The 18,080-nt window shown below is 35.7% G+C and overlaps 1 protein-coding gene across 1 annotated transcript in view; it reads right to left on the bottom strand.

The window, feature by feature from the left end:
* The window catches only part of LOC129563936 (sodium/hydrogen exchanger 2-like), a 107,303-nt gene extending 91,443 nt beyond the window's left edge, over positions 1-15,860 (bottom strand). The window contains 4 exon segments of the mRNA XM_088834275.1: positions 11,240-11,412; positions 11,414-11,491; positions 12,016-12,479; positions 15,605-15,860. Of these exon segments, the coding sequence (XP_088690401.1) occupies positions 11,240-11,412; positions 11,414-11,491; positions 12,016-12,479; positions 15,605-15,860 (971 nt within the window).
* Positions 15,861-18,080: the final 2,220 nt, after the last annotated feature.

The following is an 18,080-nucleotide window of genomic DNA, read 5'->3' as shown; positions in this document are numbered from 1 at the left end:
GAAAATGGCAACGGGACCATACTTATCAATAGTTACCTTAAAAGGAAATGGGTTGAATGCACCAACCAAAAGAAAAAGGCTGGCTGAATGGATACAAAAACAAGACCCCCATATATGTTGTCTACAAGAGACCCACCTCAAATAGAAGGACACACACAGACTGAAAGTGAAGGGCTGGAAAAAGATATTCCACGCAAATAGAGACCAAAAGAAAGCAGGAGTAGCAACACTCATATAAGAAAAAATAGACTTTAAAACAAAGGCTGTGAAGAGAGACAAAGAAGGAAACTACATAATGATCAAAGGATCAATCCAAGAAGAAGATATAACAATTATAAATATTTATGCACCCAACATAGCAGCACCACGATATATGAGACAATTACTAACAAGTATGAAATGGGAAACTAACAACAACGCAATAATAGTGAGAGACTTTAATACCCCACTCACAGCTATGGATAGATCAACTAAACAGAAAATTAACAAGGAAAGACAAACTTTAAATGATACAATAGACCAGTTAGACCTAATAGATATCTATAGGACATTTCACCCCAAAACAATGAATTTCACCATTTTCTCAAGCGCACACGGAAACTTTTCCAGGAGAGATCACATCCTGGGCCATAAATCTAGCCTTGGTAAATTTTTTTAAAAAAATTGAAATCATTCCAAAAATCTTTTCTGACCACAATGCAGTAAGATTAGATCTCAATTACGGGAGAAAAACTATTAAAAATGCCAATATATGAAGGCTGAAAAACACGCTGCTGAATAACCAACAAATCATAGAAGAAATCAAAAGAGAAATCAAAATACGCATGGAAATGAATGAAAATGAAAACACAACAACCCAAAACCTCTGAGACACTGTAAAAGCAGTGCTAAGGGGAAGGTTCATAGCAATACAGGCATACCTCAAGAAACAAGAAAAAAGTAAACTAAATAACCTAACTCTACACCTAAAACAATTAGAAAAGGAAGAAATGAAGAACCCCAGGATTAGTAGAAGGAAAGAAATCTTAAAAATTAGGGAAGAAATAAATTCAAAAGAAACAAAAGAGACTATAGCAAAAATCAGCAAAGCCAAAAGCTGGTTTTTGAGAGTGTAAATAAAATTGACAAACCACTAGCCAGACTCATCAAGAAACAAAGGGAGAAGAACCCAATGAATAGAATTAGAAATAAAAATGGAGAGATCACAACTGACAACACAGAAATACAAACGATCATTAATTTTATGGCAATAAAATGGACAACTTTTTAAGAAATGGACAAATTCTTAGAAAAGTACAACTTTCCAAAACTGAACCAGGAAGAAATAGAAAATCTTAATAGACCCATCACAAGCACGGAAATAGAAGTTGTAATCAGAAATCTTCCAGTAAACAAAAGCTCATGTCCAGACGGGTTCACAGCTGAATTCTACCAAAAATTTAGAGAAGAGATAACACCTATTCTACTCAAACTCTTCCAGAAAATTGCTGAGGAAGGGAAACTTCCAAACTCATTCTATGAGGCCACCATCACCCTAATCCCAAAACCTGGTAAGGATCCCACAAAAAAGAAAACTACAGGCCAATACCACTGATGAACATAGATTCAAAAATCCTTAACAAAATTCTAGCAGTCAGAATCCTACGACACATTAAGAAGATCATACATCATGACCAAGCAGGCTTTATCCCAGGAATGCAAGTATTCTTCAATATCCGCAAATCAATCAATGTAATACATCACATTAAAAAAATAAAAAAAAACAGATGATTATCTCAATAGATGCAGAGAAAGCCTTTGACAAAATTCAACATCCATTTATGATAAAAACCCTCCAGAAGGTGGGAATAGAAGGAACATACCTCAACATAACAAAAGCTATATATGACAAACCCACAGCAAACATCATCCTCAATGGTGAAAAATTGAAAGCATTTCCCCTAATGTCAGGAACAAGACAAGGGTACCCACTTTCACCACTATTATTCAACATAGTTCTGGAAGTTTTGGCTACAGCAGTTAGAGCAGAAAAAGACATTAAAGGAATCCAAATTGGGAAAGAAGAAGTAAAACTTTCAGTGTTCGCCAATGACATGATCCTCTACACAGAAAACCCTAAAGACTTTACCAGAAAACTAGTAGAGCGAATCAATGAATACAGTACATTTGCAGGATATAAAATCAACACACAAAAATCCCATGCATTCCTATACACTAATAATGAGAAAATAGAAAGAGAAATTAAGGAAACTATTCCATTCACCGTTGCAACGGAAAGAATAAAATACTTAGGAATATATCTACCTAAAGAAACAAAAGACCTGTAATAGAAAACTATAAAACACTGGTGAAAGCAATCAAAGAGGACACTAATAAATGGAGAAATATACCGTGTTCATGAATTGGAAGAATCAAGCTACCAATGGTATTTTTCACAGAACTAGAACAAATAATTTCACAATTTGTATGGAAATATAAAAAAAAAAAAAAAAACTCGAAGAGCCAAAGCAATCTTGAGGAAGATGAATGGAACTGGGTGAATCAACCTGCCGGACTTCAGGCTCTCCTACAAAGCCACAGTCATCAAGACAATATAGTACTGGCATAAAGACAGAAGTATAGATCAATGGAACAAAATAGAAAGCCCAGAGATAAATCCACGCACCTATCTTTGATGCACCTTATCTTTGACAAAGGAGGCAAGAATATAAAATGGAGAAAAGACAGTCTCTTTAACAAGTGGTGCTGGGAAAACTGGTCAGCCACTTGTAAAAGAATTAAAATAGAACACTTCCTAACACCATACACAAATATAAACTCAAAATGGATTAAAGATCTAAATGTAAGACCAGAAACTATTAAACTCCTAGAGGAGAACATAGGCAAAACACTCTCCGACATAAATCACAGCAGGATCCTCCATACCCATCTCCCAGAATATTGGAAATAAAAGCAAAAATAAAAAAAAATGGGACCTAATTAAAATTAAAAGCTTCTGCACTGCAAAGGAAACTATAAGCAAGGTGAAAAGACAGCCTTCAAAATGGGAGAAAATATCAGCAAATGAATCAACTGACAAAGAATTAATCTCCAAAATATACAAGCAGCTCCTGCAGCTCAATTCCAGAAAAATAAATGACCCAATCAAAAAATGGGCCAAAGAACTAAACAGACATTTCTCCAAAGAAGACATACAGATGGCTAATAAACACATGAAAAAACTCAACATCCCTCATAATCAGAGAAATGCAAATGAAAACCACAATGAGATACCATTTCACACCAGTCAGAATGGAGGCTATCCAAAAGTCTACATGCAATAAATGCTGGAGAGGGCGTGGAGAAAAGGGAACCCTCTTACACTGTTGGTGAGGAGCAATCTAGTACAGCAACTTTGGAGAGCAGTGTGGAGTTTCCTTAAAAAACTGGAAATAGAACTGCCATATGATCCAGCAATCGCACTCCTGGGCATACACACCAAGGAAAGCAGAATTGAAAGAGACACATGTACTCCAATGTTCATCGCAGCACTGTTTATAATAGCAAGGACATGGAAGCAACCTAGATGTCCATCAGCAGATGAATGGATAAGAAACCTTTGGTACATACACACAATGGAGTATTACTCAGCCCTTAAAAGAATACATTTGAATCAGTTCTAAAGAGGTGGATGAAACTGGAGCCTATTATACCGAGTGAAGTAAGCCAGAAAGAAAAATACCAATATAGTATCCTAACGCATATATATGGAATTTAGAAAGATGGTAACGATAACCCTGTATATGAGAGAGCAAAAGAGACACAGATGTATAGAACAGTCTTCTGGACTCTTTGGGAGAGGGCGAGGGTGGAATGATTTGGGAGAATGGCATTGAAACATGTATATTATCATATGTGAAATGAATCAACAGTCCAGTTTCAACGCATGATACAGGATGCTCGGGGCTGGTGCACGGGGATGACCCAGGGGAAAAATAAGGGGAGGAGGGAGGTGGGAGGGGTGTTCAAGGAGGGGAACCCATGTACACCAGGGGCAGATTCATGTCAATGTATGGCAAAACCAACCAATATAATATTTTAAAGTAATTAGCCTCCAGTAAAAAAATTAAATTAAATTAAAAAGAAAAACAAACAAACAAACAAACAAAAATGCCAAGGACCTAAACAGACATTTCTCCAGAGGATACATATAGAAGGCAAAAATGTACGTGAAAAGATGGTCAGCACTGCTAATTACCAGAGAAATGCAAATCAAAACCACAATGAGGTATCACCTCACACTTGTCAGAATGTCCATCATCAGTTCAGTTCAGTTGCTTAGTCATATTCTACTCTTTGTGACCCCATGGACTGCAGCACGCCAGACCTCCCTGTCCATCACCACCTCCCGGAGTTTACTCAAACTCATGTCCATTGAGTCAGTGATGACATCCAGCCATCTCTTCCTCTGTCATCCCCTTCTCATCCCGCCTTCAATCTTTCCCAGCATCAGGGTCTTTTCAAATGAGTCAGTTCTTCACATCAGATGGCCAAAATTTTGGAGTTTCACCTTCAGCATCAGTCCTTCCAATGAATATTCAGGACTGATTTCCTTTAGGATGGACTGGTTGGATCTCAAAAAGTCTACAAATAATAAATACTGGTGAGGGTGTGGAGAAAAGGGAATGTAAATTGGTACAACCACTAAGGATAACAGTATTGATGTTCCTCAAAAACTAAAAACAGAGCTACTAAATGATCTAGCAATGTCACTCCTGGGCTTATATCAAGGGAAATACCATAATCCAAAATGATACATGCACCCCAGTATACAGCACAGTATACAGATACAGAACTACTTATAATAGCCAAGATATGGAAGCAACCTAAATATCCAATGGCAGAAAAATGCGTAAAGAAGATTTGGTGGACATACACAATGGAATATTACTCAGCCATAGAAAACAATAAAATAATCCCATTTGCAGCAACATGGATGTACCTAAAGTTGATCATACTAAGTGAATTAAGTGAAAGACAAATATCATATGATATCACTTATATGTGGAATCTAAAAAATGAAACAAATGAACTTGTTTACCAAACAGAAATAGATTCACAGACTTCAAACTTATGATTCACAAAGAAAAAAGGTGTGTGTGTGAGGGGTAAATTGGGAGTATGGGATTAACATATAGATACCACTGTTAATAAATATAAAACAGATAATCAACAAGGATCTACTGTATAACACAAGGAGTACAATGTTCTGTAATAACCTATATGGAAAAGAATCTGAAAAAGAATGGAGATGTATATATATATATATATATATATATAAATGAATCAATTTACTGTATGCCTGAAATATTTTAAATAAATTATTTTCCAATATAAAATAAAAGTTAAAAAAAGTCTTAAAAATAAAATTAAATTAAAATAAATAAATAAATTAATTAATTAAAAAACATTTTTAAATCTTCATGCTCTATAGTGTTTCTTTTTACAAAATTTAGAAAGTTGTGTTTTTCATGACAGGGTGAAGAAAGCAGTATACAAAAATAATGCCCTTTTCAGTATTTTAGCTATACTTTTTAATTTTTATTAGAATGTAAAATAATTTTGTACAAGCTCCTGAATAGAAATCACAAACAAGCTAATTGCACAAATAATTTTGTGTAGAGAATATAATCCTGTATTTAAATATGCTTTACCATCTGGGCCACCAAGGAAGCTCTACAATATAAGGGTGAAAGATGAGAAATTAATTGGTCTGTTATTTTCTAAACTATAAATCTGATTATAATACTATCTACTATTTGTGACCCCATGGACTATAAAATCCATAGAATAATCTAGGCAAGCACACTGGAGTGGGTAGCTATTCCCTTCTCCAGGGGATCTTCCTAACCCAGGGATTGAACTTAGGTTTCCCACATTGCAGGTGGATTCTTTACTGTCTGAACCACCAGGAAAGCAATACTATCTATAGGGCCAACAAATGGTGCACTTTGTTACTTGTATATAGAAATTATCTGTCTCCTCTGCCAAACAGTGATGTCAACCTGACATCTAAAACAATGCCAACATATTTTGGAGATTAATTTAAAAATAACAATGCCTACTATTTGCTGAGATTCTCAAAAACAATATTAGGCAGTCATAGCTGTCTGATCCAACCAAAGTTAATTTAAAAACACTGTTTTCCACCTATGCTGATAGGCAACAATAGCAAATAATTTTTTGAATGAAATACAGAACAACTTGAAGCTTAGAGAAGCAAACTCACATTTGTCAAGTTTTTTAAAAATGTAACAAAATACAATAATGATAAAAAAAAATATTATCAAGGGTCTAATAGAAATCTAAACTTGAATATTCATCTCAAACAATCACTAACAACTGTTAACTTATAATACAAAGATATATACATGTACTTAGAATTAAATTATATTTAATTTTCTATAAATTTTTATATACAGATATAAAAAAGTTTAATATTTTATAAATAAATTGGTACTTTTATAAATAAATAAATTTGGTGATTTATTAAAAAAATATACAGCAATTGGTACTTCTGATGAGCAGATTTTCTTTTATGAAAAAATTTCTAAAGTAGGAGACCACCTAATATAGCAAAACCTATTTTAAGATATCAGTAAATGTGTACTTATTGCCTTCAGAATCAATGAATTATTAAAAAGGAACAAAAGTGAGTTCTATAATGGATGCAAGATACCACTGTTAAAAGCACCCATCATTAAGACTTAATGCCTTATGCTTTTAGGCTAAGAATAGTCTTCAACCTCACAATTCTAATAGATTTTAATTACTTTTCTTACAGTAAAAGCATGTCCTCATTTCTACTTCAACAACAGCAACAAAAAAATCGATGATATTGACCATTCTAAGAATCAGTATTCCTTCAGGCAGAACTTGATTTATACACAGCTCATTTATGAAAAAAAATGACTAATGATTGACTGAGTGTAAGTATTTTGTGCTACATTTTCATATTGGATAATGCAACAAAATGAAAGGAAGGGAAAATCTTCCCAAAGTGACACTGTGACTATGATTATACTTTTATTTCATGCTTAACGCAGTGATTCAATCGATAAATAACTACATAATCTCTAAAATGTGCTTTTTATATATTTAAATAGTCATTCAGTTAATATGCTATTTCGTTTTATTCCAATCATTCTGTAATGTAGATATTATCATCTACTTTTAACAGATAGAGAAACTGAAACTCAGAAGGTTTTGGAGGAGGCTTTCTATTACCATAACAAAAGAATAAATTAATTTTTCAAATGTATTTAATATTTAAAATCTATGATTTGACAGTTGAATTATCATTTTATTCATTTTATTACAAGTTCAAATATCATCGTTATTTGGTCATTTACGTGACCTAAATTTTGGAGTTCCATTTTTTAATCCAGTGTTTTCAGCCTAATTAATTTTTCAATTAATAAAATATCTTAGAAAAGATTTTCTCAAATACTTTAAATCATACTTGTGTTCTTCTTTGTCAACTACATTCAAAACAGTTTCACTTTAACTAAGACAAAGTATTGCATATAACACGAAGTTTATAAAGATATATATATTTAAAGGATATTTACACAAATACCTTTTAAAATGCTAAAGCTGAAACTGCAATACTTTGGCCACCTCATGCGACGAGTTGACTCACTGAAAAAGACTCTGATGCTAGGAAAGGCTGGGGGCGGGAGGAGATGGGGACGACCGAGAATGAGATGGCTGGATGGTATCACCGACTCTGTGGACATGAGTTTGAGTGAACTCCGGGAGTTGGTGATGGACAGGGAGGACTGGCGTGCTGTGATTCATGGGGTCATGGAGAGTCAGACACGACTGAGCAACTGAACTGAACTGAACTGAACTGAACCTTTTAAAATAACAACAATGCATGTAAAGTGTTAGCCTAAGATGGTTTGAATTAATTATTTAATTAAACTACCTCTATAAACTACCTCATCTAACACGCTAGTAAAGACATGCACAAAATTCACCAAGCCAGGCTTCAGCAACACGTGAAACATGAACTTCCAGATATTCAAGTTGGTTTTAGAAAAGGCAGAGGAACCAGAGATCAAATTGCCAGCATCCACTGGATCGTGGATAAAGCAAGAGAGTTCCAGTGAAACATCTATTTCTGCTTCATTCATTGACTATGCCAAAGTCTTTGACTGTGTGGATCACAATAAACTGTGGAAAATTCTGAAAGAGATGGGAATACCAGACCACCTGACCTGCCATTTGAGAAACCTGTATGCAGGTCAGGAAGCAACAGTTAGAACTGGACATGGAACAACAGACTGGTTCCAAATAGGAAAAGGAGTATGTCAAGGTTGTATCTTGTCACTCTGCTTATTTAACTTATATGCAGAGTACATCATGAGGAATGCTGGGCTTGAGGAAGCACAAGCTGGAATCAAGATTGCAGGGAGAAATATCAATGACCTCAGATATGCAGATGACACCACCACTTATGGCAGAAAGTGAAAAGGAACTAAAAAGCCTCTTGATGAAAGTGAAAGAGGAGAGTGAAAAAGTTGGCTTGAAGCTCAACATTCAGAAAGCAAAGATCATGGCCTCTGGTCCCATCACTTCATGGGAAATAGATGGGGAAACAGTGGAAACAGTGGCTGACTTTATTTTTGGGGGCTCCAAAATCACTGCGGATGCTGATTGCAGCCATGAAATTAAAAGACGCTTACTCCTTGGAAGGAAAGTTATGACCAATCTAGACAGCATATTAAAAAGCAGAGACATTACTTTGCCAACAAAGTCCGTCTAGTCAAGGCTACTTCCCGTGGTCATGTATGGATGTGAGAGTTGGACTGTAAAGAAAGCTGATTGCTGAAGAATTGATGCTTTTGAACTGTGGTGTTGGAGAAGACTCTTGAGAGTCCCTTGGACTGCAAGGATATCCAACCAGTCCATTCTAAAGGAGATCAATCTTGGGTGTTCATTGGAAGGACTGATGCTAAAGCTGAAACTCCAATACATTGGCCACCTCATGCAAAGAGTTGACTCCCTGGAAAAGACTCTGATACTGGGAGAGATTAGGGGCAGGAGGAGAAGGGGATGACAGAGAATGAGATGGCTGGATGGCATCACCGACTCGATGGACATGAGTCTGAGTGAACTCCGGTAGTTGGTGATGGACAGGGAGGCCTGGTGTGCTGTGATTCATGGGGTCGCAAAGAGTCAGACACGACTGAGTGACTGAACTGAACTGAACTGAACCTCCATAAAAATAAAGGCAGTTCTTTTTCCCAATACCCTTAGCAGTCAAAAGAAACAAGATTGTCAGATATAACCCTGAAAGATTCTCATATTCTTAATTCAAAATAAAATACTTTAGAGTTATAAGAAAGTTAAGAATCAGGAGAGTTTCAGAGGAAACAAATAATTCTGACAACATTGTTTTCCTATTTCTTTCAGGACTCTACACAGTTATGGCAATACTCACCACATTGTCAAGTTCTTTAAAAGAGCAGGGTGCTCAAAAGAAGGAAGCCACTTAAATGATACTATATTAAAACTTTGGAAAATGTCTTAGATTAAAAGAATTTAAATTGCCCCATCCAATTCCTTTTTTGGCTTTTTTCTACGTGTCTTTCATTAATAGTAATACAAAAAATAAAAATCAAAGACAATTTAAAACACAAATTACATCTCTCAACAAATTAAAATGCAGTCACCCAGACAGATGCTAGATAGAATCCTTGCTTTCAACCTAGAACATTTTACTTAAAACAGACTAACTTCAATCACTATTTTATGACATTCCTCGTGTGCAGTAAGTACTTTGAGAACTAAGAGTAACCTAAAGCCAAATGACATTAGTTCTAAAGAATTTAATTTTGGCAAAAATCATTACAATATTGTAAAATAATTTGCCTCCAATTAATATAAATAAATAATTTGCTTTTAAAAAGAAATCAATCTTTTCTTTTTTTTTTCCTCTTTGAGCTTTCAGAAAACATGTCATTTGAAAAAATAATGCATTCCACTTCTTTTAAAAACACAGAATGGAATGGTCTATCTAAACCCTAACACAAAAGCATTTAGGTGTTAATACTCACCATATGGGCATTTAGCCTTATAAGCTAGATATGAGGTACTATCATCATTGGTTAAATGTCAGTGATAGAGAAGAGAAAAATATAGCATATGCCATATGGTTTACAAAACAAGTTATAAAGTTATTTGTTATGACAGAAAATCCATCTATATTAGAGCTAATGCCAAGTTTATTTATATAGTGTGCTATCTAATTACTTATCACTGGAATGTTACTGGGTTCAGATTCACTAATCCATTAGGAGAATGATTCTCTCCTGCAAAGAGAGGAGTGCTCTAGGTAGCCCCATGCCAAATTCTCAGCATTATTGTTATGCAATGAGAGTCATACTGACCCCCAATCCCAACACAGGCACGGTAGTTGAGATGTAGCCATTTAATGTCTATAGGGAGTCCATGAGCTTGACAACAATAGCAGTTGCAGTCCGATGACTAAATGACTATTAGAGATAAGAGAATATCATTGAAGAACTTAAATGGAGGGTCACCTCCCATATTTAGGAATGCAATTTCCTAGATTTCTAGTGGAAAATGAGGATCAGTTCCTAAAAGAAATTCAATATATCAAAGATTTGTCCAGCTTATTTCACTCTGTATAATTGGCTCCAATTTCATCCACCTCATTAAAACTGATTCAAATGCATTCTTTTTGATGCCTGAAAAATACTCCATTGTGTATATGTACCAAAGCTTTCTTATCCATTCATCTGCAGAAAACATCAATACAGTATACTAACGCATATATATGGAATTTAGAAAGATGGTAACCTGAACCCTGTATACGAGACTGCAAAAGAGACACAGGCATATAGAACAGTCTTTGGGACTCTGTGGGAGAGGGTGAAGGTGGGATGATTGGGGAGAACGGCATTGTAGCATGTATATTATCATAAGTGACCAGTCCATGTTTGACGCATGATACAGGATGCTTGGGGCTGGTGCATGGGGATGACATGGAGGGAGTATATGAGGAAGAGGGAGGTGGGAGGGGGGTTCAAGAAAGAGAACACATGTACACCCGGGGTGGATTCATGTCAATGTATGGCAAAACCAACCAATATATTAACGTAAGGTAATTTGCCTCCAATAAAATAAATTTAAAAAACAAAACAAAACAAAGACTTGTCCAGATACTTACGCCACAATACCTGAGAGATGGAACATTTCAGCTGTCAGATAGGAGAGATAACTGTATAAGAAGACAAAGAGAGGTTCGATGACCCTGATGGTCTTGGTAAAACGTGTGGTAAAGGCAGCAATCATGCCAAACAAGAGCCCAATGAAAATGCCTCCTATTCCAACCAAAAAAAAACTTTCCTATCCCAGCCAAAATGTCCAGTGGTTTGATAGATGGCATTTCAGAGAAAGATTTGAACAGCTTATAGAGCACCTGCATAAAAAGAAGATTAGAGTGAATTTACCAATCAGGAAAGTCTCAAATTATGCCATATATATCCTTCTAATTTGAAGTCTCTCAACTTTGAAGTTCTTCAACTCCCCATTTCCTTCCCAATATGAGTTCCTAGAAAGCCTCCTTATATCAAAAGATATTTCTACAGATCAGTATTAAATTATGCATGATTCTGTTTGAAAATTGTCTGAGGGGCTATGAATATATCCTTCATGGCTAAAATATTATTGTAACATGACTAGGAAGACTGTGACCTATAGAAGGCATACCCTAATTTTCTCTTAATAAACTGATAAAGGTTAGTATACTATCAAAGAAGCATTTTTATTTTTGAAAACATATTAATGGTGAGTAAATCATATTCTCTAAATTCATAACCTTATTCCTAGTACTAAATTGTTCAATCATGGTCTAAACCAGAATTAAATTACTATTTAAATTTCAAGGGTGATCATAAGCGAACCTAATTAATTACCATGAAAACTCATGCCTGGGATACTTACAACAGTAACAGCATCATTAAGGAGGGATTCTCCAAACACCAAAATGTGAAGCTTTTCATTCACGTGAATTTCTTCAAATACAGAGAGTACAGCCACAGGATCTACTGCAGCAATCAAACTACCAAACCAAAGGTTATGGAGCAATGACACATCTTCAAGGTTGAAGAACTTCACCTGACATATGCCATAGAGGGAAAGGCCTATACCAAATGCATTCCACATCGTTCCAACTACAGCATAGAACAGAATGGTTCCTATGTTTTCAAAAAATGGCCGACTGGGCATAAAATATCCTGCATCAAGGACTATTGGTGGAAGTAAATACAAGAAAAATATATCACTGTTCATGACTGGTGGGGATTTGTCATTTAAACTGTAAATTAGTGCTCCCATGATGAGACCTACAAATATCAAAAGGCAGCTTTCAGGTACAACTGCGGGTATCTTATTATAGAGGTGAAATCCTAAAAAAGAGAAAAAAGACTAATAAACATCTTTATTATCAATCATCTCTATATGTCAGCCTTCTTGTCAAGTCTCATTTCAGGAAAATAGCTTCTCAGTCATTTTACATTTTAATAATGACCTAATAAAGAAATACAGATGCAGAAGCATGAGTGGAGACACTTTCCTTTACAATGGAAAATATTTACTAATAGAATTAAAATATTCACAATTAACAGTAAGTTTATTCATATGCCTGCTGAATCATTTTCAAATATGAGTACATATTTTAAAACAGAAACAACACACTTATCAGCTTTCAATGTTCTTCTGATCTTTTCATGATCATAGTCAAAGACCAAAAACTTAAAAATACAGAAATGACAACCATAATTCAAATGTCTGGTTTGAATGATAAGAGTTGAAAAGGGCTGTAGTAATCATAACTGATTCTTCATTGATAAGGAATCATACTTATTTATAAGAAAACTGAGGCCAAGGAAGTGAAGCTACTTTTCATGGCTGAACAGTAAGTATGTGGTGGAGCTGGGATGACAACACAGACAGGTATCTTGACTTTTAGCTCAACATTCATATAACTACCCCAAACTGTCAGTTAGTCTGATTGACAGATATGGGCTTATATTAATATATACTACTGAATTATCAAAATACAATCCCAAATATAAAGTTTGTTTCTCATAGAATGATATGATTCTTTCTTCCCATGAGGGAAATACAACCATCTCTAGCTACCTACATGGCAGCAGTTCTCTGTTTTATCCTGTATTCTTTTCCCTCTGCCCACATTATATTCCACATCATCATGCTCTAGTTTACATGAAGTCTACAGAAAATGACTCTAATTATCATCAATCCTCTCTATTATAGAAAGGACCTTAATGACCATCTGAGCTAATCCATTCCTTCCTGTCTAATCCAGTCCTCACAAATACACTGCTGAGATCCCTTTCTAATATATTTGTTAGTTAATTTGACTACAATTTTCTCAAGTATTGAGGACAGTTTTTACAATATTCCCCTAGGATATTGCTAGCATATAGAAATAGCTCAACATATACTTATCAAATAAATAGTAAACACATTTTAGAAAAGAAAGCCAGTTGGTTCCTATGCTAGACTTTATTTTGAAAAATTTTCAAAAGTGCTTTCACATATAAGCTTCTATTTGATTCTCTCATCAAACCAACAGCAAAGTGTTAGTCACTCAGTTATATCCAACTCTATTAGACTTCAAGGACTGTAGCCCATCAGGCTCCTCTGTCCATGGAATTCTCCAGGCAAGAATACTAGAGTGGATTGTCATTCCCTTCTCCAGGGGATCTTCCCTACCCAGGGATCTAACCCAGATCTCCTGCATTGCAGGCAGACTCTTTATGATCTGATCCACCAGGGAAGCCCATCATACGAGCATAGCAATGTAAATACAGTTATTCTCATATTAGAAATGATAAAAATGAGACAAAGTACTTTGCTTATCTAACACATAGTTACTGATTGCCTATGTGGCTAGTTACTGGCTCCTAATTTGAGCAAATTTGAAATAGTTTATAGTAATCTTATCTTTCCACTAAACCATGATGTGTCCTTCTTTATCCTCTACAGAATCACTTATTTTCTCTAGGCATTGAAATAATTTGAAAACTTCTCATGGGAAGGATGGAGCCTTATTCATCACTGTAGCCCCTGGCCCCAATATAATTCTTCACACATACAATGTGTTAAAAAAAATGTGTTGAATAATTGTTAACAAGGAAGGCTTTTTAAATTTTATTATTATTATTATTTTGGTTAGCTTTTTAAATTTACATTCTCTTACAAGGTCACAGAAAAAAATTATCTGTCAGTGATGGTTCAATAAATTCCTACTTTAACAAGCAAATGGGAATGGAAGACTACTGGGAAGTCCCTTTGCCCTATCATCCTGAAATTAACATTTAATGAGACTATTTAATACAATCAACATATCTAATAATACAAAAATAATTTAAAAGAACCTGCACCCTAATAACCTTAATTATTAACCCTAATGATTTAAAAGAATATAAAAATGTTATTATCACCCAAGACAGTGTGTACTTCTAATCAAGGAGGCATGAAATGAGCATTCTAGTTCTGTTTTGTTGAACTTCACAAAGCATCTTCTCTTCCTGGGCCTCAGATTTCCTATCTACAAAATAAAGGAGTTGGATGAGAATGATTTCTAAGGGTTTTTTTCCAGCTCTGACAACCTATCATGCTATGAATCTATGGATTTTTTTTGTGTCATCATTAAATAATATATTTCATGAATGGTAAAGTTATAGTATATAAAGTCACTTAAATAAAACTTTGAAATGCTGAACATGACTTATTTTAGAAGAAATTCATTTTAAAATAATAAAATTCTATAGACTTTGATGTTTTCCTGACATTACTTTTATTCTGAACCTACAAAAATGATAACTTGATCATAACACTATCAAGGTAAAGGTCTGATAAATTATTAAAGAACATAAGTGGAAAAACAGAATAAATCCACTTAGGAGAATCATAACGCTAGAAATTAGGGTGTTCATAAAGTTGAAATAGTTAAAACATAACAGTTCTTTTCTTGCTGGATTTGGTCTTAGTTTGCATTTTCTCTTAAATTCTGAGTAATGGCATAAAGGCTTATCTTTTAAAAAATAGAAAACATACTTGTCCCACTTTGTTACTACCTGGCAACTATAGCAAGCATCCTGTGAGGAAAAAAGGCTGTCTAAAGACTCAGGTCAATTAGAATCATTCTATTTAGATTTCTCTGCTCTCCCTTTTAAAATCATGCCTTGTCTGCTCAACCCTTGAACACCTGGGACCCTTTGCAGTCTAAGTCCCTTTGCTGGGCCTATTCCTGCCTCCTCCCACTGGGAGACCACCAACATTTGAACATGATCACTGCAAGAAGGTTTGAGCTATGAAGATAAAGGTCATTTTGGCAGAGTACAGGAGGCAAATATTCCAGTTTGCCTTTCTCTGGTCTGTTAGGAAAAGGGTGCTTTTCTTAACATCTGGAAAAGCCCTGAGATTCCCCCGCCCACTCTCTGCCCCATTGTCCCTATTAGGCAACTCCCTGGGAAAGCCTTGGGAAATTCCTATCACTTACCTATCTTTGCCAGAGAGGCTAACATAATCCAGAGTGTTATCTCAAAAGGAGTCTGCACATGCTGGTAATTCAGGGAGAAAAGGAGTGTGTGAGCAGACACCGCCGAGGCATTATCCTGAATTCTTTTGGATCCCCAGCTGCCATTTTCTGCCCTCAGGTTCCAGTAGTGCAGGATGCTATTTCCAGAGGTTCCCAGAAGCTGGGAGCAGAGCTGACCCAGCAGCAGAGGCAACAGGAGCCCCAGCCTGTGAGCCATCACCAGCTCTGCCAGCTGTGCTTGCTTAAGTATTTTATCTCCTCTCCAGCTGCAGCTGCTCACAAATGTGGTTTGCTGTCCTTGACCCTTAGTCTTTCTGGCTAGTATTTAATGATCAGTGAAAATTTCAGCAGCTCCCTGGAGTCCCAGAAGAGAAATGCTGAGCTGTGATGCCCTGGAATGAAATTAGAACCTGAGCCAGCAAAGGGAGGAAACTGGAACAAATTCATTGATTGACATAGAAAAGTATCTTACCCTAGTCCTAACTTCCAGGGGAAGAAAACTACTGGAATTGGATTCTGGCCACTTAGGAGTCTATTTTTTTACTATAAAATAACTCCAATTCATAAAGGATACGGAAAACTATTCAAGAAGAATTCTTAAATCTCCAAAGACTATCAAGAACTGTGCATATGATAATCCTAACTAAGATGTCAAATTCAAGCTGCCTCTTGGGCAAAACTCTAAACATAGAGCTCCTTGTTTCCACAGAGAGAGGTGAAGGGGTTGACAAAATTAAATCATCTGCTCCTAAAAATTCCAGGAGAAAAACATTTTCTTTAGTGTGAATAAAGGCTCTAGTACTTAAGAGCAGGATACAAGTACTATTTTTTTTTAACCATAATTCCTATCCTCAATGGGCTATCTTTCAATAGGATTTCTAGAAAAAGGACAAGAACCTTCTGCTCCCACTTCTACTCCATGCAAATTATGCCTATTTTACTTGTTAATCAATTTTCTCAGGTTTCATCATGATAAACTTGTACTGGTTCCTTATAAACTCAGTGAGATTTCACCAAAGAGACTGACTTACCAAACAGTTACATTTCTCTTTGTATCATTGTGCCCTTTTTATTTTTATTATCCTCAAATTAAGCATTGTTTTAAACCTGATGTCTTCCTTTCTGTTGTTTTCCTTTGTCAAACTCTTTACATAGATATGGTATACAGATTACCAAATGAAATGGCATTACAAATTTAATACTTACTACATGTTTGCCTGTGGCAACTGGGAAAATATGCAATTAAAAGTGGAATGTGATGAAAGTTTTCCCTTATTGAAGTATGAGAAAGTAATTTTCTGTCTTGCATAAGTAAACCTGATTTTTATGCTAACTGAACAGTTCGTTTGTGGACTATTGAACACATGGCCATTGAATACAGAGGGTATCTTCTATAGAGGGCAGCCTTCTTCCTAACATTCAGAAACTTTCCTGATTTCTCCTTTACTCAGGAAATGGATCTCCTAACTGTTGAATTCTGACCCCAAGGATTCAGTCTAGCTACTCCCCCAGCTACTAGTAGATAGAAATGAGGGTTCTGGATTGGGAGATCCCTTCCAATGCAGTGTTAGCAGGCAGGGCCTCTCCTCCCCGCTTCTGAAGCACTAAGGGTAGAAGAGGTTACCACTCTAACCTGGGCTTGAAATCTCTTCAATCCTCCTGTTGCTCACCCCACCCATCCTACATTTGTTTAACTGTTTGTGCTTCTAACAGAATTTATTCCTATAATGAGGCTGTGTATGTTGCTATCCATGGTTTGTATTGTTTCTTGAAAGTCTTTTAACAAGATGCTAAAACTAAATAAATAAATAAAAAATAAAGAAACATGCGCATTGACCAGAAGTAATTAATGGCCATGTTAAAAGTAAAGATAAAGTGCCTCCTGTTCCTAAACATGAATGCTGGTATTTCTTTGCTGATTAAGATTCCCTTCCCAGGTGCCAAAGCCATAGTGACTCACTGTGTATGTGCTGATCTGTGTTTTTTCAAACCTTGAAGGAATGTATTCCTGACATGTTTAATGTACTTTGTTCTGAAGAGATATAAAATTGTACTGAAAACCATGCTTCTCCAGAGCATTTCCCCACAGTTATTTGAGAGGCTATCTTCTGGACTAGAGTTCTCAGTTTTGGCTCAAATAAAACTCTTTACTATTTCTATTATGCATTGCTTGTTGATTATTTTCATCAACAAATGTATTGTGTTATTAGTTTCAGAGAAAGTGTACAGCCAATCTAAAAAAGGAAAGGGCTTCTCCAGTGGCTCAGTGGTAAAGAATCTGCCTGCAATTCAGGAGCCACAAAAGTTGTGGGTTTGATCCCTGGGTGAGAAAGATCCCCTGGAAGAAGACATGGCAACCCACTCCAGCATTCTTGCCTGGAGAATCCTACAGACAGAGGATCCTGGTAGGCTACAGTCCATAGGGTCACAAAGAGTC

Source organism: Moschus berezovskii, chromosome X, assembly GCF_049115385.1.
Source record: "Moschus berezovskii isolate FMDL1 chromosome X, NW_MosBer_1.0, whole genome shotgun sequence".
Classification (NCBI taxonomy): Eukaryota; Metazoa; Chordata; class Mammalia; order Artiodactyla; family Moschidae; genus Moschus; species Moschus berezovskii.
The sequence above is the reverse complement of the archived record's forward strand: the minus strand, read 5'-3'. Positions and strand labels throughout refer to the sequence as shown.